The sequence below is a fragment of the Molossus molossus genome, unplaced genomic scaffold (assembly GCF_014108415.1).
Source record: "Molossus molossus isolate mMolMol1 unplaced genomic scaffold, mMolMol1.p scaffold_m16_p_18, whole genome shotgun sequence".
Classification (NCBI taxonomy): Eukaryota; Metazoa; Chordata; class Mammalia; order Chiroptera; family Molossidae; genus Molossus; species Molossus molossus.
Window position 1 is genome coordinate 30737323 of NW_023425353.1, and position 20478 is coordinate 30757800.

The following is a 20478-nucleotide window of genomic DNA, read 5'->3' on the forward strand; positions in this document are numbered from 1 at the left end:
GTATCCAATTTACTCCTGGCTGGACAAGTCTCAGGACACACAGGACACACCATGTGGTCTCCCCAGGAAACAGAGGGGGCCCTGCTCCCTCTCCACCAGGGCTTGAGAATAGGGACTGGGTCTGAGGGGACCCCTGGCTCTGTGGCAGGTGCGTGCTCCCAGATGCCCCTCACAAACATTTCTGGCTGTCCCCAGAGCCCAGCACTGTCGGAGCGGGCTCAACAGTCAGGTGCAGAGACCACTGTCCCGGCACACAGTAGGCACAAGATAGCTCCTCTTGCAGCCAACGCTTCCTGGTGGCGCCGGAAATTCCGTTACTCGAGTCTATTTCTTTAGGTTTGGCATCGCTCGTACTGGTATCTCTTGGCTTTACTGTTTCATTTTCAAGTTTTATCTTTATGCTCAGCAGATAAAATTTAGAAATATAACAAGGTAAAAAAGAATGGTAGCCTTCTTTCTGGGAAACAACCAACAGTAACTTTCAGGCATATTTGCCTTCAATCCTCTTAGTAAACTGTTTCTGAACAGCAGAGATGACGCCTTATGTACAAGTCTGTCCTGCTGTTTCTTACTGTATGAGCATTTTAGAGCTTATTAAAGACTTTTTCCGACAGTTGCTTTTAATGGCTGCATAATGTTTCATTCTATGGATATGGTAAACATATTTAGCCAGTGTCCAACATAAATAGCACTGAAATAAACAGTTTCATAAACAAAAAATGGAAAAAAAAATCCCTGGCAAATATTCCTGGAAGTGGAAATATTGAGTCAAACAGGATGAACGTTTCAAAGTTCTTATTACGTTTTGCTATTTGGCTTAAAAAATGCAGCCTCCCACCCTGGTCGGTATTCTCAGTGGTTAGAACATCAGCCTGCGGTCCAGAGAGACCCGGGTTCGGTTCCCGCTAAGGGCATGTACCTCGGTTGCAGTTTGTCCCCGGCCCTGGTTGGTTGTGTGGGTGGCAGCCACTCGATGTGTCCCTTTCACGTCGATGTTTCTCTCTCTCTCTCTCTTCCTCTCTCTCCCTCCCACTCTATCTGAACAAAAAAGGAAAAAAAAAAAAATGCAGCCTCTCATTTCCCCCTCTCCATACTCTAATGTGCACCTCCCTGGAGATGGATCTGTTCTGTGACCCTCAGTACGTCTCAGCCAATGAGCTACTCCTTCCACCTCTTAGTAGCCTGCACAGTGACTGACCTCCCGGGGATCAGCCCCTTGGCATGCTGGGAGCACATCCCTCTCCATATGATCCAGAGACCATCTGCTTGTGTGCGGGCCAGGCGGACACCTGACACTGGCAGCAAGAAGCCGCAGGCGCCTGCCTGCCAGATGAGACGGTCCCTGCTCCTGCTGGCAGACACCCAGCAGCGAGGGAAGGAGAGAGTGACTCATCTCTGCCTCTTCACTCCTCCAGAATATGGGGCCCTTTGGGGCTTCTCAGTGAGCACCTCGCCCTCCAGATAGCGGGCGGAAATGGAACCGAAGGTGCTGTCGCAGGGAAGGCCCAGTGGCTAGTCTAGTGCTGACAGCCAGCAATGACCACTGAAGACTCCAGGCCTCAAGCACATTTCAGCAGGTAGCAGCCAGGCTCAGACTGTGATGTGTCACATGGATTGGATGGTCCAGGGAAGGGTAAAGCCATCTATAATCAAGCACTCGATGTGGCATTTCACGCATATTAGCACACTTAATTTTGGCTACACTCTGGAGAGCTAGTTATTTTACCAAATTTTAGAGAAAAATAAATCAGGGCTCAGAGAGGTTATGAGACTCACCCAAGGCCACACAGCCCGTAGGTGACCCTTAGGCTATAGACACAATCTGTCTGATCCCCACGCTCATGTTCCTTCTGGGTACCACTCTCTAAAGAAGTCCTTCCTGATGGATCCTCAACCCCCTCATCCCCCCACCCCGCCAACCCTGCTTTTCCCAGAGTCATTTTCAAATGGCCATAGAGTCCTAGTGCCAGTGAGAAAGCCTGGGTCTCAGGTCTCTGGCGAACAGTATAGGTCCAATGACAGATACACAGGTTAAAGTTACTGCATTTCAAGCCCCAACTTTCCAAGTTTCAGCAGAAAACTCTTAGCCTTTGGGGAAATTCCATTGAGTCTGGAAGGTTGCAAGCACCGGCTTTGTACAAGGGTGTATGATGCCCGGAACACAATAGATATGTGCAGATATTCATTCCATTTCTCCATTAGGGTCAGATGGCTCAGCAGTTCCTTGATCAAGTGTTTCCTGAGCATCTACTACGTGCCATCCAGAGTAATTCTCATATGGATCTGCTACCAGCAGAAAGGAATAAGGGAGCAATCACAGCAAGAGATGCTCCTTCCTCGAAGTCCAGCTGGCGAAATGTGAGCCCTGGCAGCCTTCAGACCTCATCAAGACAGGTTGGTAGAAGAAGGGTCCCCAACCCAGCTGCCAGACCTTTCATTGTGCCTCCTTCCCAGGAGCCTGATGGGAATGCTGCAAATACCATCGCGGCTAATTTCAATGAAACCAAGACACTGCTCTCCTATTGGCAAATCTTGCCCCATGTCCTGGCATTGTCTAGTCAGAAAGACACCGGATTTATAGCACAACTCCTCCCAGGGACCGTCTAGAATGTGATGTGACAAAAAAACAACGTTGTTCCAGAATTTAAAAGCAAAATTCATGAAGGGTTTACTCCTTGGGAAGGGGAATTGGTATACTGGCCAGTTTCTACTTAATTGAATAAATAAGAGAGAGGAGGACGATGCAGAAGGGAGGGGCATCTTCGGGAGGAGGTTATAACGCCGCTGCAGGATCATTTGGAAGGAGGAAAGCATCCAGCCCCCCTTCCTTCCCTGTCCGTTACTGCCCTTGGTTAGGAAGCGTGCCTGCTGCAGCCTAGAGGGTGCAGCGGTTAGTGCCACTGGCTGCCATCCTGATGGCTAACGCTGCTGAGGGTGGGATGAGGGTTGGAAGTTACAAACAGAGCCAAGCTGAACTGCCCAGCGCGACCCCCTGTCCCTGGCATTTGGAACCGGTAACAGTGGCGGAGTCAGTTAGACAGTGGTAGCTGCTGGACCCCAGGCGTGCACCGGGTTGGCGGGGAGGCGGGCCTGGGGAAGGCGGACTTCAACTGCTTGGAGAGGGTATGTGCGACAGGGAAGCAGGAAGGAAGAAACAAGGGACCCGAGAGGGAGAGACACATGGAGAAGGTAGCTGCCGGTGATAATTTCCCATTTCTAATGGGACTTGAGCATCCTTATTGCACGCCATGTCTTTGCTGCGTGCCTGTATCCTTCCAACACGCCTTCATCGTGTGGAGTTAGTGGAGGGGCGTCCTGTTCTGGCCCCTCACATGTCCCTTCTACAACACTGGACAGTCCTCACCACCGCTCCTTCACCACTCGGCCTCACACTTGCCGTTTTGTAATTAAGGAGCATAAAAGACAAAAGAATCTTAGTATGCCATCAACAACAAGATAAATCAAGACAGAAGTCATTTAAAGCAGCACACAAGGCAAATAATAAGGCTAAAATAAAAAGGAACAACATGAAAACAAAGCTCAAAATAAAAGTTGACTATGATGAGAGAACCAGATAAAATATAAGCCATGGGTACAAGTTAATGTGAGATTTAAGAAGTCATTAAATGGTACATCAGCTGGGAACAGTTAAAATACAGGAAACAAAAGAGCAAAGTGAATACTGAAAGAATATAATCTAGAAACTATAAAACTAGAAAAAGCAGTCAATAAAAGAAAATGGATAAGAAGATAGAGCTTATCTGTGCCCCGGGCATATGCCAAAGGCTCGAGTCTCTGTGAACAAGGAAGCCAGGGCCTTTCTGGGCAAGACCGTCACCGTGGGGCACAGGCTGCCTTTCCAGGGCAAGAGTCCCCAGCAAATGTCCTCTGAATAGAGAACCCCACGAACTGGAGAGCAGGACATGTGTCCTTCCTTCCCCTTCTACCCTGTCCCCTTCTACCCTGTCCCCTTCTGCCCTGTCCCCTTCTACCCTGTCCCCTTCCGTGTGCCCCTCCCAGCTTCCGTAATGCACCCGAATGAAAACCGAGCCAGCTCGGCGCTCTCGGTCAGCCTCAGCCCCATCAGTGAGCAGCGAGGAGCAGCGGCCGCGAACACAGCCCGTGGAGGGTCAGAGCATCGAGATTCAGAACCACCAGCCTGGCTCCCAGAGAGGGGAAAGGGGCCAAAAGGCTGAAGGCCTCGCCTCTCTGTGCAGATTCTGCAGAGCGCACGAGGCCCTGGGTTGGGCTGGCATGGCCAGAGGAGATCACTGAGGTGACAGCGTTGTCTGGGAGCTGCTGGCCTCCTTCTCCCGGTCCTCACCAGTACTGCAAAGGGTCTGACACCGACACCATCCAGATGATACCGAGATACACTGTGATGCTGCCAAGGAGCTCCCAGCATGGTCAAAGAGAACAGGTATCTGACCATGAAAAAGGACTGGTTCTGTTTACCGAAGGATTGATTATAGGATCATTTAGGTTTTCCATTTCTTTTCGCATCAGTTCGAAAAGTTGTATTTTTAGAAATTTGTTTCCGTCAGTTACATTTTCAAGTGTATGGCCATAGTCATTTGTAATGCCATTTTATTATCATGTAACATTTGATGTCTGTTTTGTTTCATTCCTGCTATAGGTTATATCTTCTTTTTAACGTGATCATCCTTAGCAGGAGAGGATCAGTTTTATTAGTATTTCCAAAGAACCCACAAACCCAAAGAATAGAAATGGATGAACTAGCAAACAAACATACAATAGATATGCTCATTTGGGAAAAAAAGATACCTACAAAAAGTAGTTAACAAGACATGAAAGGAAGGCTAATTTACAAGTAGGTCTTAGCAGAAATCACTCTGTGAAGACACACCAGGCAGGATGGGGAAACTTCAGTTGGGTTATGGAGGAATGGCAGTATTTGGATGGTCTAGAGAGGAGGAGGAGGAGGAGGAGGAGGAGGAGGAGGAGGAGGAGATGATATCGAGGAGGAGGAGGAGTCTGGAAAGACCCGAGCAAAAGCATAGAACAGGCAAGTTAATCAACCTCCCTTTTGCCATAGGATCTAAGGCACCGAGTTAAACAGTAAATATTACAGGCCGCTCACAAGAGGCTGTGATGTGAAAGCCAGTGGGAAGACGCCTGAGGCACCCCTGCAGTCGCAGGCGTCTGGTGATGGGTGAGTCTGCTCTGTAGGAGAAGCAGCAGGGGCGCAGAGGGGAAAGAGCTGGACGGGAACAAGGGGCCCAGTGCTCCCGAGCTGCCAGGGAGCCTCGAGCCAACTTGCTGCGACCCCTTTCTTCCTAGTGACAGGGAAGGCAGACTCACCTCCCTTCACAGAGACCATTATGTCTCCCTGACGTTCTCGCTGTTAGAACCTCACGAGTGACGGTGTATGTAGGTCAGAATGACTGCTCCTTTGCCCTAAAATAGAGTTATCTCCCTCCTGAGCCAACGGCACTGATTGCTGTGCCCTGCGCACTTGGAGAGCTCTTTCCCCTAAGGGTGGCTCTGCACCCCACTGGCAGCCCCACAGCCTCAGCGGAGGGAGGAGGGACAGAGTCTCCTCTCAGTGTGACAGACAGCTCGGAAGAGCACAGAACTCAGGCAGACCTTTCGTGGCAGTGCAGTGACGCAGAAAGCGGATCGTTGTCATCTGGAAACCTACTTGTCAACACTGCCGTGTTTTTGTGCCAGGTACTCATGGAGGAGTAGGGAGACGAGGTCATATTTCCCTGATGGCTGAGCTGAGCTTCTCCCAAGAATAAGGAACAACAGTCCTCAAAATCCCAATGGGATTAACTCATATTATCAATGTTGAAATAGTATTATGACCATCTTGGCTGGAGTATGTTTTGCCATTTCTTAATAGATGTCATACACACTGACAGTTCCCCTTTAGGGCTCCTATGTTTGGAAAATGCGGAGTGAAAAACAGGTTTCTTAACTGCAAGACTTCTGAGAGCCTTTAAATGTACTCATATGTATTGTGAACTCCCGAGAGAACCCTTGTTTCCAAGACCACGCAATCTTGGGTCTGTCTTTCTGTGGAGTATCTCATGTAACTAGAGCTTCATGGAGAACTTTTCGGGAGGACGGTCAAGTAGCCAGCTCACCTGCATGTCCCAGGAGCTGCCTGTGCTCTGAGGGTCGTGCTCAGCCTCACCGTGCCCTCGCTTGCATCTAGAACAGAATCTCTTGGGTGCAGGGGGATTTTATTGCATGACAGTTGGTGACACCAAGTGACCACAGATTTGCTGAACACGTGTTACTTGGCTGATGTGCGGCCCTAGGCTCGTCCTACAATCTCACCGAGTTGCAGTTACTTGCTGAAAATACATATATAATTTTCTGTCTCAGGCTTTCTTTAGGAGGGATCACATTGCGGGACGGATGCTGACGCTGTCGCCTGACCTTGGGCTGGGCTCCACCTGCCCGGACACAGGTGGTGAACTGGAGGGCAGGCAGGGCGGGGTGGACAGGAGGGTCCCAGGGAGCGCTTGGTGGTGCTGATGAAAGCCGGGGCTGGAGAGCATGTTAGTTTACTCAGGTTGTCCCACAGACAGGCTGGCCGAAACAACAGAAATGTATCCATCCAGTTCTGGAAACTAGAAGTCTGAGAGCAAGGAATCGGCAGAGTTGTTTTTTTCTGAGGGTTATGGGGAAGGATCTGTCCATGCCTCTCTCTGAGCCTTTGGTGGTTGGCTGGCATCACCCCAGTCTCTCCCTTCGCCTTCACATGGTGTTCTCCGTTTGTGTGTATCTGTGTCCAAAAGTCCCCTCTTTGTAAGGACACAGTCATGTTGCACTAGGGCCCACTCTGCTCCTGTTTGACCTCATCTTCATAATCACATCTGCAAAGAACCTATTCCCAAATAAGGTCATGTTTGCAGGTAGGAGGGATTAGGAGACCTGAGTGAAAGAATTGGGGGGGGGGGGGCACAATTCAACAAGAGGGATGTGGGATGACCCAGTTAGCTCATATGAGACTTTCTGGAACTTCAGGATTTCACATGGTCTGCAGCCCACATCATGCCAATGTCATGAACAGCCTGAAAGTTATAAACATGGATGTTCATAGCATGTTACTAGTTACTGGTGTGAAGGTTTCATTTACATCAAAGACGGGGGAGGCCTGGGATCCAGCTTCTGTATACACATGCCTGGCACATGCCTGCTCCTTGATGCATGACAGCCCCTCGTCTGCCACACCTTCACGCCCTGTTCCAGCCGTTTCCTCTGTGCTCCTCGAAAGAGATGTTTTCGCAAGAACCTTCCAGGGCCATGTCTTTCAGGCCCAGCCAGCCCTTGTCTTCAGAGATCAACCTCCATGCGGCTGCGGACCTGACCCCTCTGCTTCCCGAAGCCTCGGATCCCTGGCTCCGGAGGTCCCTGCCGGGCTCCTAGGGGGCACCCCTTACCTGCCTCCCTTCAGCTTTTAGCAGCTTCCGTGCCAGGGAAACTGCCGGTGAAATGTGTTGCCTCTGAGAAGTGAGAAAGTCCCTGAAGAAGCGGTCTGCCAGAAAGACGGCAAAAGGTGTTGTCTTCACTTAGCAGGTGTTTAAATTTTTATGAGACCCACACGTGTGGAAAGTGCAGACTTTCAGATGGTATTTGATACGTAGAGTCACTTGGCTTTCCCAGCTGAGTGGCTGGCGGTGGGTGTGGAGGGTGTGTCTGGTTGAGGGGGGTTGTGGTGCTGGGATTCCGATGGAAGAAACGTCACGTGCCCGTGGGTCCAGCATGGCCCCTGCTGGGAGACTATTTGAAATAGTCATTCAGCTCCCAGAAGTCAGCTCATTCTTGACCTGCCTGTGCATGAGCATAGCTTGGACATATCGCAGGTTCAGTTCTAGACCACTGCAATAAAGTGAGTCTCCCAATAAACAAAGCTGTAGTTGTTTTGCAGGTGGAAGGTCTTGTCTTCAAATCATAAAAAATGCAACATCTTGAAGTGCAATAAAGTAAAGTGCAATAAAACGAGGTATGTCCGTCTCTGTTCTTCTGTCAGCCCGGAGGCTCTCTCTTTTCAGCTGTGTGTACTTCCCACTCACGCTCTCCTCTCAAGGGCTCAGAGGGCATGCTGGGTAAATGAAGTGCTCTCGGTTACACTGGGTTTCCTCCCTCTTCCTTCAAACCTGACACAACAGCCATAGTCTAGAAGTGCCCACGTGGGTTACAAGCTTTCCATGGGAACTTCTCTCCTCCCTCCCTCCCTGCCATCGGTATATTCTGAGCATCTACCATATGCCAGGCCCTGTGCTGGGTGAAGGGTACAAGTGAGCCCGAAGCCACCTTGGGTCTTGGGTCTGGGGGGGCAGGAAGAGGCCCCAAGCGCTCAGTCCAGAACTGTACTTCAGTCCCATGGTAACTGACTTCAGAAGACAGACTTCCTTGGGACCAGTGATGCTCCACCTTGACTGCCCTTGAGAATCACCACAAGGAGCTTTTCCACAGGCTGGTAAAGGGCTCACTTGGCAGCAACTGAATCAGCTCTGGGGGTGAGGGGTGGGCTCAGGCCATGCATTCTACTGCGAGCCAGGGTTGAGAGGCCTGCCCTGGGCCCCCCTCAGGCCCCTTTACACAATCTGTTCACACCCAGTCTCCTGTAACCCACCTTGGTTGGTCCTCATGACTGACAGGAAGTGCTTCTGGACAAGTTATGGAAGTCAACCCTCCCTGAGCAGGGGACTCGCAGGCCACAGACACGACCCCAAAATCCCATGGAAATAATCCTTAATAATTTCCACGATAATTATGTCTCATATTTTGATCATTTTACACCTCTGTAACACAAAATGATCCCCAGAAACAACTTGCAGGGGACCTACTCTCTGCTGTGCGTGGCACTGCCCATGTCGGGGCTCCAGTGCGCCCCACAGGCTGGCTCCTTCAAGGCTGCAGCCAGGGATCTGGGCGCCGGGAGCGAACGCAAGGCTGAGGAGCGAGGCGAGGGAGCAGGCTGAGCCACAGACGTGTGGAGGACGCTGTGGCCACGGGAGGGTGGACGCTGTGTCCACAGCTGGGGGGCTGTTATTTGGCTCCCACTAATTGTGGCCAAGCAGAAACTGAGGACTCATGTTGGCCTCTTCAGATTTTTGTTTATGTGAAATCTCCAGATTTTTCAACATTGAAAGCCAATCAATGTCTAGAAATATTAAAATCTAACAAAACGAAACCACATTGGGCAGTGCAACTCAGACATGTCAACGGATCAGATTTGGTTTCTGAGCCAAAAGGACAGCAAGCACACTGGCCGAGCAGGGCACTGTCCACCTGCGGACGGTCCGCGAGGAGCAGCACCGCTAGTTTCTGCTGCCCCGGGCTGGACTGGTGATGTCAGGGGCGGACAAGCCCTGTAGCGAGCACCCTCTCTGCCTGCTCCGAAACACAGGTATGAAGTTCATGAAGACTTGTGACATGGAGATATCGTTCCCTGGCTCAAGACTGACTGACAATGGCTGCTGATGCATTTTACACAAGACAATGAAACAGCAGGCTCTAATCAAGTGCCTAGACTTCAGCTGTTGAATTTACTAATTCTTCTTCTTCACTCAAATGATTGCTAACTGAGCAGCCATAATCTAGCCAGCAATACATTCACTTACCTAAAAACTGCTACTGAATCTCTGTTTGAGGTGGGCACTGTGACCCAGAAAGGGTGGCAAGCCCTCGCCCTCGTCCACGCTGTCCTCGAGAAGAATAAATTGTCGGTTACAATGCCTCCATTATGTACTGGCGATGAGGGAGGCGGGCTACCCTGGGTTATGGTACAGGAACATGTCACCCACCTTTCTAACTGCTTTCCGGATTACTTGCACTTAAAGCTGTCACAGAACACTGAGAGAAAATCGTTGCATGGTGACGCTGTAAAATACAATTCTGAAATTCCCACAGTAAATGAACAGCAGGCGGTGGGCACTCTGGAGAGAGAGGACAGCTCCCTGCTTTCTTATTACAGGCAAGACAGGCGGAGGGAGAGACCTGGGTCTGTGCTGGGTGCCTGTGCGCTTTTCGAGGGCTCCCATGGATCATGTGGGGGGCTTTACACATCGCTTGAGACAAGGACCGCCGAATATTAATGACAACTTGGAACCAGCAGGAGAGATGAGAACGCCTGGCTCTGACACCCCGAGGAGTGGGCTCCATTCAGGCTAAAGGCTGTGTCCTCCAGTAGGGTCTGGATGGCTGTGTCCCATCCTTCCTGCTCCCAAACGTGGTTTCCTCTGTCCACGGTGGCTCCTGTCCTTCTCCTGGGCTGTCCCGCATCTGAGCCTGTCCTCATGGAGCCACAGAGGCCCTACCTCCTCTGTGCATCCTCCAAAGCCATCGACCTCTGGGCCAGCTTCCGTCCCTTGGAGCTTCTCCTCCAGGAGGCAATCCTGTCCGCTGCAGCCTCCGCTGGACGCTCCTACAGCAGCATGTGCTGAGGGCCAATCCCATGCCCGGTGTGCTATCTACGAATTCGCTCCTTTAGCTCTCACCACAAGCTGGCATAGATGTCCTTCACAGCTGACAATGCAGAGGGTCGGGGAAGTTCAGCAAGAGGTAAGCGACCCCCAGCTCCTAAGGTGCAGGTCTGGAGTCTGACCTTGAAGTGTTTTCCTTCTCTGCTCCTTGCAGACGACCCCCTGCATTCGGGGAGGTGACGGGGACCCTGTGCCAGGCACTGCTGCAGGGGTCTGGAAGGAAGACTGTGAGTGAGCCAGACCAAGTGGGTGCTGCTGGTCATGGGAGTGGCGCCAGCGCATTTTCGATGTGGCTCTTCCTTCAGTGCCCCCTTCGGGAACAGCTGCGCCACAGCACTGTGAAGTATTCATTCTCTCTCAGCATCTGCCTTTATCTGTAATATCTCGATAAACGTGGGATTACCACCCACCATGTAATTACTCCTAGAACCCTACCTCTCGGTATCGGACAAGGTGCCTCTGGCGTGTCCTCGTCGTCTCTCGCCTGGAGTGCTGTGGTAGCGTCCTGCCCGGTGTCCCGGCTCCGCTCTGGCTCCCAGCCCACCCTCCAGAAGACGGCCAGACGGTTCCTTCTATAGATCCAGCTGATCACACCAGTCAGCATTTAGAATCCTTTAGTGGTGAGCATTTGCCTTCAAATAAGTTCCTTTTTTTTTGCTTAGCACTAAAGCCCCTCTGTTGTGGGGTCCCTGCCTTCTTCTCCGGTGTCCCCACTCGCCAGCTGTCCATGTGGAAGGACTTGCGGGTCCTACCTCCAGTTCTGGTCTTTCCCCATGTGGTGGGTTCCTCTTACCTGCCTCTGTTTAATCTCTACCTGTAACCAGCCCCAGTCCCGGAGGGAAGCAGGAGAGACGGGCAAAGAGACTGTTCACGTAGGTGAGGTTCAGGTGTAGAGAAACCACGGGGTGGGGCAGGAGCTGGGGACACAAACACCAGCCCTGGGTCTAGGTGATGGGGAGGAAGCAGTTTCAGAGGCTGTGAGGTTGGGGCCACCTGACAGCACCTCTGACCCTTGGTCACGGTCACATCCAGCCTGCAGTGGCCAAGCAGGGAGGGTGCCAGGGCAGAGACTAACCCACTCATTACTCCCCCTCCTTCCCCTGAGCTCCTCCCAGGCCCCACTGGCTGAACCAGCTGGAAGCCAGAGGTGAGGGCAGAGTGAGGCAGGAAAGAAAGGCGCTGGAGGGCAAAAAGAGTCCCTCAACTGAGCACACTGCTCGCCCTTCAGATCAGCCAGCGCCTGGTCAGGGAGGCCTTGTTGGCCGCCGCACCCTGGGGCTAAGTCGTGTCCCTGTCCGCGCCCCCGGCGGCCTTGAGTGACTGGCCCACTCGGGCGATCAGTGGACATGTGTTGAGCACTCCCATGGGTGTATCTTTTTCCTTTTCCCTGGTGGCCCGTCTCCCCTCCAACGTGGGTAATGAGTTTCACATATTTACACGTTTCTGCCTTTGTCAGCCTTTCCCTGATTTGTTTTCCCAAAAGGAACGAGCCGGCAGCTCCGAGGCCCTCCATGGTTTAGGCTGCAGGGTCTGGAGGGCGAGGCTGTCCCTCCTTCCTCACCCTAGCGATGCTCGTGCGCCCGACGGCCTCGCCTCGGCCACCCAGACGGAAGTAACGACAGCCCCAGCACGTGCTCTGCCCCAGGCCCTGCACTCGGAACTTCCGGCCCACCTGATTTAATCCAGCGCCCCAGCAGGCGATCACTGCCATTTCCGCTTTCCCAAGGAAGGGCCGAGGCTCAGAGAGGCTTCCGCCTGCGCCCAGTGCCACAGATGTACTAAGCGACAGAGCCAGGACTACAGTAAAACCTTCAGGAACTTCATGCATTAAAAATGCTACGGCACCCGCAACCTTCCCAGTTCAAAACACAAACAGCACAGAACACTGACACAAAACAAATGCAGATGGTGGAAGTGAAAGAGTTCCTAAGATGTGTAATTCTAAAGTTCTAGATGCATTTCTCTAAGCTGAACCTCTTTCCTGTTCGTGTGCCCCTCCTCTGCTGTGCCTAAAGCCCCCCGGTGTACCTGTGGAGCCACCAGGCCCTGGGGTGAGAGGGTGCGTCGGGGCGCAGCACTCACTTTCCTGGCCACCAGGCCCACTGCCCAGCCGCCACCGCAAGCGCTCTCGTGGCCAGTGGAGTGGCCTCAGTGTCCCCTGCCTGCTGTAGGTGGCCAGGCTGGTCCATGCAAGTCTGGCTTCGCGTCCCCTCTTGCAGCTGCGGCCTGGGCCTCCCCCAGGGCTGCCTCTGCTCTGTGCTGGCCAGTGAGAGCATCCTGCTCATTCCCAGCACCAGCTCATTCCCAGATCGTTGCACCTTCCGCATTTCCCAGTCACCAGCTGGTCCTGGGGACTGAAAGGGAAAGAGGTACCTACACACAAGGTAGGTCCCGATTGCTAGGAAAAATCTTGAAAGGGAAAAGTTTGGTTGGAGTTTCCGGCAGGAGGCAACACCGCCAGTGGCGGGCTCTGCAGGCTCTGGGAAGAGGCCGTGTCTGAGCGGGTACAGAGAGTGGAGGGCTTCTATGGGGAAGGAAGCGAGGTCAGGGCCCAGGGCCGGTGGGACTCACAGGCCTGGAGGGGAGAGGGAAGGGGGAGGTGAGCTCAAGCCAGTGCATGTGGCCGTGGCCACACGGGATCCTCTGCAGTCTGTCTGAAATTGGCCACTGCCTCGGCATTTTGAGTGTCTTGGTTTTGACTTATATAATTTTCTTTCTAAATATTTGATGCCTGCTTTCTTTAATGCTCTGTTAAGGCCAAACAAATCCTGTCTCCTGTCCTCCCGTAGCTCACAATTGATTTCAGGACGAACGAAGCACTTAGGCTGATTGCTCCAGAGCGGGGCTGCTCCCACACCCAGAGCGGTCTCGTTACCTGGCCAGGCTTCGCCGGCGTGACTCATAACCAGGGGCTTCTGGGCAGGCCGGGCAGAAGGGGGTGGTCGGGACGCTGTGCCCATCCATCCATGGTTCGGTTCCAGCAGGGACGTGTGCACAGCGCCTGTGACAAGCAGCAGAGGAGCACGTCACGCTGCCACGGTGAGGGCACTGTGTTCTTCCTTTCCTGGGTCGGCTTGTCTTTGGCCAGGGAGCAGATGACAGCCGTTCTGTTCCGCGGCGTCAGCCCACTCCTGAGAAGCAGGATGAGGAGGGGGCCTGGGCATGGTCCACTAGGAAGCAGAGCACAAGCTCCTGGGGAGACCCTCTCTCTGGGCTCAGGGGTGGGGTTGCCCTTCGTTTTCTCTCTAGACGTTTCCGTAGGGCCTTCTGGCGGTTTTGTGAATCATAATTGAAAAAAGAAAAAGAAAGTTGTTTTTTTTTCAAATATGCCATTTTGGTCTCCATCTAGTTCTCATTTTAAAAATCAGGTTGTTTGTCCTCTTAGTGAGTTGTAAGAGTTCTCAGTGTCTTCTGCATTCAAGGCCTTTATCAGATATATGATTTGCAAATATTTTCTCCAAGTCTATGGCTTATCTTTTCATATTCTTAACGGTGCCTTTGGAAGCACAAACGTTTTTAATTTTGATGAAGTCCAATTCATCCACTTCTTGTGGGTCATGCTTTTGGTATCCTATCTAAAAATTCCTTGCTTAACCCAAGGTTGTGAAAATTTTCTCCTATGTTCCAGTCTAATGGTTTAATTTTACCTCTGACATTTAAGTTAATTCATGATTCATTTTGAGCTAGCTGTTGTGAGGCAACAGTCTATATCATCATTTTTCACATGGATATCCAGTTATCCTAGCACCACTGTTGAAGAGGCGACCCTGTCCCACTGTGTTCAAAAAACCACTTGATCACAAATGGAAGAGTCTTATTTCTACACTCTCAATTCTGTTCCATCAATCTATACTCCCACCCTCTTAGCAGTATCCCACTGTTTGATTACCGTAGATTTATAGTAAGTTTTGAAACCACAAAGTCTGTCTTCCAACTTTATTCCTCCTTTTTGGCTATTCTGAGTTCTTTGCATTTCCAGGATCAGCTTGTCAATGTCTGCAAAAAAAAACAGCCCCCTGAAATGTTGATAGGAATTGTATTGCATATGTAGATCCATTTGTGGTAAACTGTCATTGTAATAATATTGAATCTTCCACCCACGAACTTGGAATATCTCTCCATTGATTTAGATCAGCAATTTTCAACTGGTGTACTGCAAGAATTTTTAAAACATGAAATTCCTGACCATTAGTCAGGGGCACTGCCCTCTTTTCCCTTAGATTGTTAAAAAAAAAAAAAAAATAGCCAACTCAACAATAGCCATCTGGTGTGAATGATTCAAAATCATACCTTTTTCTTTTTCTGTTATATTGGCAAAAAATATATTTTTGGTGTGCTACAGAATTGTAGTAATGAGTGTATGTGTGCCAAGGAATAAAAAAGGTTGACTATCACTGATTTAAATATTTCTTATCTTTTCTCAGAAATTTAAGAAATAATTTTTAGTATACAAGTCTTGCACTTTTTTGGTTAAATTTGTTCCTAGGAATTTTATTATTTTTGATGCTATTTTGAATGGAATTGTTTTCTTAATTTCATTTTGGATTGTTCATTGCTAGTATATAAAAATACAATTGACTTTTTTATATTGATCTTATATTTGTGAACTTGCTGAACTTGTTTATCAGTTCTAGTAAAATTGTGTTGATTTTGGAAGATTTTTCTACATCTAGGATCATGTTGTTTGTGAATAAAGACAAGTTTTACCTCTTACTTCCAATCTGAATATATATGTGTATATTATAAATATATATACTTAGTTTGTTTTATCTCATTGGCTAAGAAACATCAGTTCAATATTGAATAGAAGTGTTGAAAGTGGACATTCTTACTTGTTTTTATTTTATGGGAAAAGCTTTCAGTCTTTTATCATTAAATATAATATTAGCTATAGGTTTTGTGGTTTTTTTGTAAATGCAATTTATTAGGTTGAGGAAATTTCTCTATTTTTAGTTTGAGTGGATGTTGAATATTTTTCCACATGCTTTTTCTGTGTTTATTGAGATGATCATGTGCTTTTTGTCCTTGTTAATTTTGTCCATTCTAATAAGATGGTATTTTACATTAATTGATATTTGAATATTAAACCAACCTTTGATTCCTGATATAAATATCTGGCTTGGTCATGGTGTGTATATATATTCATCAATACTTTGAAAAATTTTACATCTATCTTCATGAGACAAGTTGGTTTGTAGTTTTCTTATGATGTTTGTCTATTTGGTATTAGGATAATACTAGCTCCTCATTCTCTTCTATTTTCTGAAGAATTTGTGAAGAATTGGCATTATTTCTTCTTTAAGTATGTGATAGAATTCACAATGAAGTCATCTGGTCCTGGGCTTTCTTTGCAGGAAGAGTTTTAATTACTAATTCAATTTATTTGCTCATTGTAATTCTATTCAGATTTTCTATTTCTTTTTGCGTCAGTTTTATTTATTTGTGTTTTTAAAGGGATTTTCCTACTTCATTTAAACTGTCTGGTTTATTGCACAGAATTGTTCATAATATTCCCCTTATTTTCTTGCTGAGTTCTGAAATGATTGCTTTTAGTTTTATTGTCTTTTTGCCAGGCCCCCTCCACCATTGCAGAAGTCACCCCCTTCTCTTCTGGTTTTGATACCACATCCTCACTTCTCGGTGAAGGAGACTCTGTACGGATGACGATTCAGACGCTCAGGTTTCCTTCCGAATGAACCCTGTGCGCGGCCTTTCTTAGTCAGCCTCGTGGCAAAGGCCTCTCCTCCTCCTCTCCAGGTACTTCCTGTCACATCAGTCAGTTTCATTTCCCCAAAGGACTCGCTATCTGAATGCATTCTATCTCTTCAGTCATGTTCTCACGTATTTGTTGTCTGTTGTCTGTTTCTTACTCCACGCCCACCTCAAGCATCCCTGCCAGAGGTTAGTGCCACGGAAGCAGATGCTTCCTCCACGAAACCCACAGCTGCTTGGCACACAGAGGAACCCCACGGACATCCGTTGATGAAGGAGTGAATGAAGGAATAAAGAAAGGGAGGATTATAGGAGGAGATAAGGCCTCAAACGAGGGCACCTGCTTTCCAGAGCAGTGGTTTTCCAGTCTACGGCCCTAACTTCCTAAAGCACACAGGCGTGCCGTCCGGGGGAAACGTATCCACGGAGCTTCACTGCCCATAGCGAGGAAGCAGATACTCACTGCACTTCCAAGTTCGCCTTGCAGTTAGGTCAGGGTCAAGTCACCAGTCCTGGCCAACAGAATGCAATTGGAAGTCAGTAGATTACATCTCTACCACCACCACTCAGCAAGACAGATATTATCCCTCTTTAACGGCAAAGCTGCCGCGTGTCAGAGGTTAAGCACTATGACCAACCTCACTCATCTGATAAGAGATGGAGCCAGATTCCTCTCAAACCATTTCGAAGGATTTGACACCCTCCTGGGTGTTCACTATCCTAGGTGACCTACATGGAAGTAATTTTGTCATTAAGTTATTATAAAAAATTCACATCATAGATGGCTCATTGTGAGTTAGGCGCAGAATCAAAAGCCCATTTCCTCGCCCTTTCTTCGTGTGACTACACATTATGTTTAGCATTAGTGCAGCCCTGGCTAACTATCAAAATGATTTTTATGCTGACTTAATGAAAATTTAGGACAGAGGAGGTAGTTGAGTGCGGAAATGGTTTCATTATGTGATGTTCACGGTTTGCATTGAAGCCTCGCACTGGAGCACTCCAAATGCTCTGTCCGTTCGCCCACCCACCCAGCCACCATGTTCCTAGTTGCAATCTTCTATCAGGGGATGCAAGGATAAGATGCCTCAGTCCCTGCCCTGAAGAGCTCAGGGCACAGAGCCAGAGCCAGAATGAAAGGCTGTACTTCCCCATAAACACCAGCAAACAAGCAGCCATCCCCTGCTTCTGCGCTAATTCCCAGGCAGCTTTGGTGGCAGATGTGGTGGGTGGGTCACGGGGCGATCGCAGAGTCAGAGTCGACACCTTTAAATGTCAGGATCTTTGTTCTTGGCATAGGTGCCTGGATGTCAGAGGGAGGTTTGGTTGCCAGCCCTGCCTGCCGGACAATATGGCTATGGCTTCTGCTCTTGGGTTTATTCTGCCTCCTGCGCCTGTCCTGGTGCGCACCTGTGCAGGAAGCCCCGCCACTGCCTGGCCTCGCTGCGTCAGCCCCTGCGAAGCACAGGTCTGGGTCCCAGCAGCCTTTTCCTCCCGGGTGCGCATCATCTATGGCATTTAAAAAACACCCATGCTCTTATCCCACTACGAGACAAACAATCACAAATGAAAGTTGGGGAAGGGGGGTTGGAGTGATGGGGTGGTGGTGGTGATAAAGAATGGATATTTCTGAGAAAGCTCCCCGGTGACAATAATGGGCTGCCAGGGTTGAGAACTGGAATAATATGAATCTACGATAATCTCTTGGGTCACTTCCAGCTCTGTGCAGAGATTCAAATACGCAAGTTGTGACCCAAGGAAGGATCACAGCCTCGTGAATCACATTCCATGGCTGAACAGCATTCTTAAGGCTTTGCCTAGTGTCTTATGTTTTTACTAAGTGCTTTCCTGTTAATTAAAGGAATGATCTTTAAATACGAATACTACAGCAAGATAAGTCTTTCAGGCATTTTGTACGTGAGAAATCTCACCCTGTACTCCCACAAAACCGTTCAGTCTCTCACAAGGTCACTGGCTACCTAGCCACGTACTGGGAGAGAATCCAGTCAGCCTGTGGGCCCCCAGAGCCACCTCCAAGAATTCTAACTGTTCCCCAAAGCTACGAAGCTTCCAGAAAGTTTTCCCAAGAGGAGGTGGGAGGGGCTGGCCAGGTCTCTCTGAGACTCAGAGCCTGGAGGGCAGATTTCACAGAATTCTGGGTGGAGGAGATGCAGGGAAGGAGGAACCCTCTGACACCGTGGGGGGAGCCCAGCCCTGCAGCAGGCAGCCTGATGGAGGATCAGAGGCAGCTCAGCCCCGTGTGGATGTGAGGAGGGCAGCCTCCCTCAGCCTCAGCCGGGCGCACGCTGTAACCGGAGAGAGGTTCTCGCTGGGCCTCTTTATACTTAACCTCTTGCTATTGGCTAATGGGCTGTCAGAACCCATGAAAGAGTCTGAATTTCTGCTAAGCAATCCAGAAATGTATCAGAGTTTCCTCTGTATTAAATCAGTGGGGCTGGGCATTTCAGCACTGCATTTAATGGCTCAGACAAAGAAGTTGGAGCCCACGGGGCATCCTGGTGACCCTTGGCCAAGCTGGAAATGACGGCACCTAGATGCCCTCAAACCACAGTCTCAGTGTTCTGCATGAGGCAGACTGGGTTCCAAATGTCCTCTTCCCTGACCCTCATTCTAAAGGCACATGTGGAAAGTATGAAATGAGGCAGACAACAGAGTTTCCTCTCAGCTCTGACCCCTGCAAACAGCCTCTTCTCCTCACAGGCTTCATGTCCCTGTCCACACTGCCTCCCAAAGAGACCAGGTCACGAGGCCAGTGCTAAGGTGACAACAATAACACAAGTCTCTACGCTTGGAGGGAAGGCAGTGTGCTACCCGAGGCACCACCCAGCCCACTGCGAGGCCAGGAGGCTTTCTGGAGATGTCTGAGCAGCACGAGGAACGCACAGTAGGTGCTCCCTGAGGTCGGCAGGGATGAGAGGGGTTGCACAGGTGTCCAGCAAACTCCTGCGGAGGCCCAGGAGGTTCTCAGGAGGAACTTTTATCATTTTTAGGAACCGCACATGGCGTCAGCTCACACCACAGCCAGCGTCTGGGTGGGGTGATGGGCGGCAGGCCTGAGTAGGAACTGCAATTCTCATACATAAGGGAGGCAGCACGATTTGTGCATGGTGTCCTTTAGGCCACCCCCAGGACTGGGCCCTCAGGAGTTGTCGGGGTGCTGTGCTTAGACCAGAGCCTGCTCTGTGCCAGGCTCTCCAGGTTTTGTGCCAGGGCCCGCTGAGCGCCGAGAGCACACATCTGAGCGTGCGGGAGGCTGGCAAGGCCCCTTCTCGCCACACTCCTCCTCCAGGCCTGTCCTGACTGTCATCAGAAGGCTGCCCTGCCGGCGGCTCCTCTGGCTCCCCTGGGAGCTCGGGGCCTTGGTGACTATGCCACCAGGCCACCACCATCCACAGAGGCTTGTCGGCTTGCCACCAACAGCTGGACTTCTGGACAGTCTCCCTGCTGGGAGAGGAGGTGAGGGGCCTGGTCCAGGTTGTGGCCGCCGCTGCCCACAGGCTCTGTGAATCTGCTCCCATCTGTGCGTCTGGCTGCGAATGAGTCACCGGCAAGACTGCCCGGGTCCATGAGGAAAGGTGACCGAAGTGTGTGCCCACGAAGTTGGCTCTGACGTGGTTGGTCCAGAGGCAGAAATGTGGGGTCAGTTACTTTCTCAGGCCCCTTCTAGCAGGGCAGTCTTTATCCATCTGATAAAATGTCCCTCGGATATAACATCAGATGGTTTATCTGATATTAACGGGAGATAATATATGATGTGATATCAGATAGTTATCTGATAATGAGATAAAATATCCCATTACTTGGAAAGTAACCACCGCTGCTACTTTGGAAGATTCATGGGACCCAATGAATTTAATTGGTGACATTTCAGGCAATTTAACAAGAACTAAATCACCTACTACATCCCACATCCTTTGTTAGGAAATTTAACATAAAATATCTCATTTCATCTTCATTTTCCAGACGGAGGTCCGAGGAGGTGACTTACCGAAAACCTGATTATGTGGTTGAGCTAAGTTCCCATTTTGGACCGGCTTTGCTCTTCACTCCCCATTCATTGAAGGGAAACTGACCAGAGGACGACTCTGACCCCCCATCTGCTCCTTTAGAGGAATCGGCATATTACAGGACGTACCTAAAAAGCTGATAAACAGTCTATTGAGATCCTCCCCTGAGATCTCCCCTAAAATTCCCGCCTTTGGAACACAGATTAAAACCCTTAAAACAAAGGACCGCTCGGGAGCACACCGAAGCAATTCCCCCTTCTTTTCTCAGGCGTGTA

General features: G+C 49.9%; 1 protein-coding gene across 1 annotated transcript in view; it reads right to left on the reverse strand.

Moving 5' to 3' along the window:
- Positions 1 to 12174, reverse strand: part of CLSTN2 (calsyntenin 2) — a 157130-nt gene extending 144956 nt beyond the window's left edge. Inside the window, exon 1 of the mRNA XM_036267466.1 lies at positions 12025 to 12174. Within this exon, the coding sequence (XP_036123359.1) occupies positions 12025 to 12174 (150 nt within the window). The remainder of the gene's footprint in view (positions 1 to 12024) is intronic.
- Positions 12175 to 20478: the final 8304 nt, after the last annotated feature.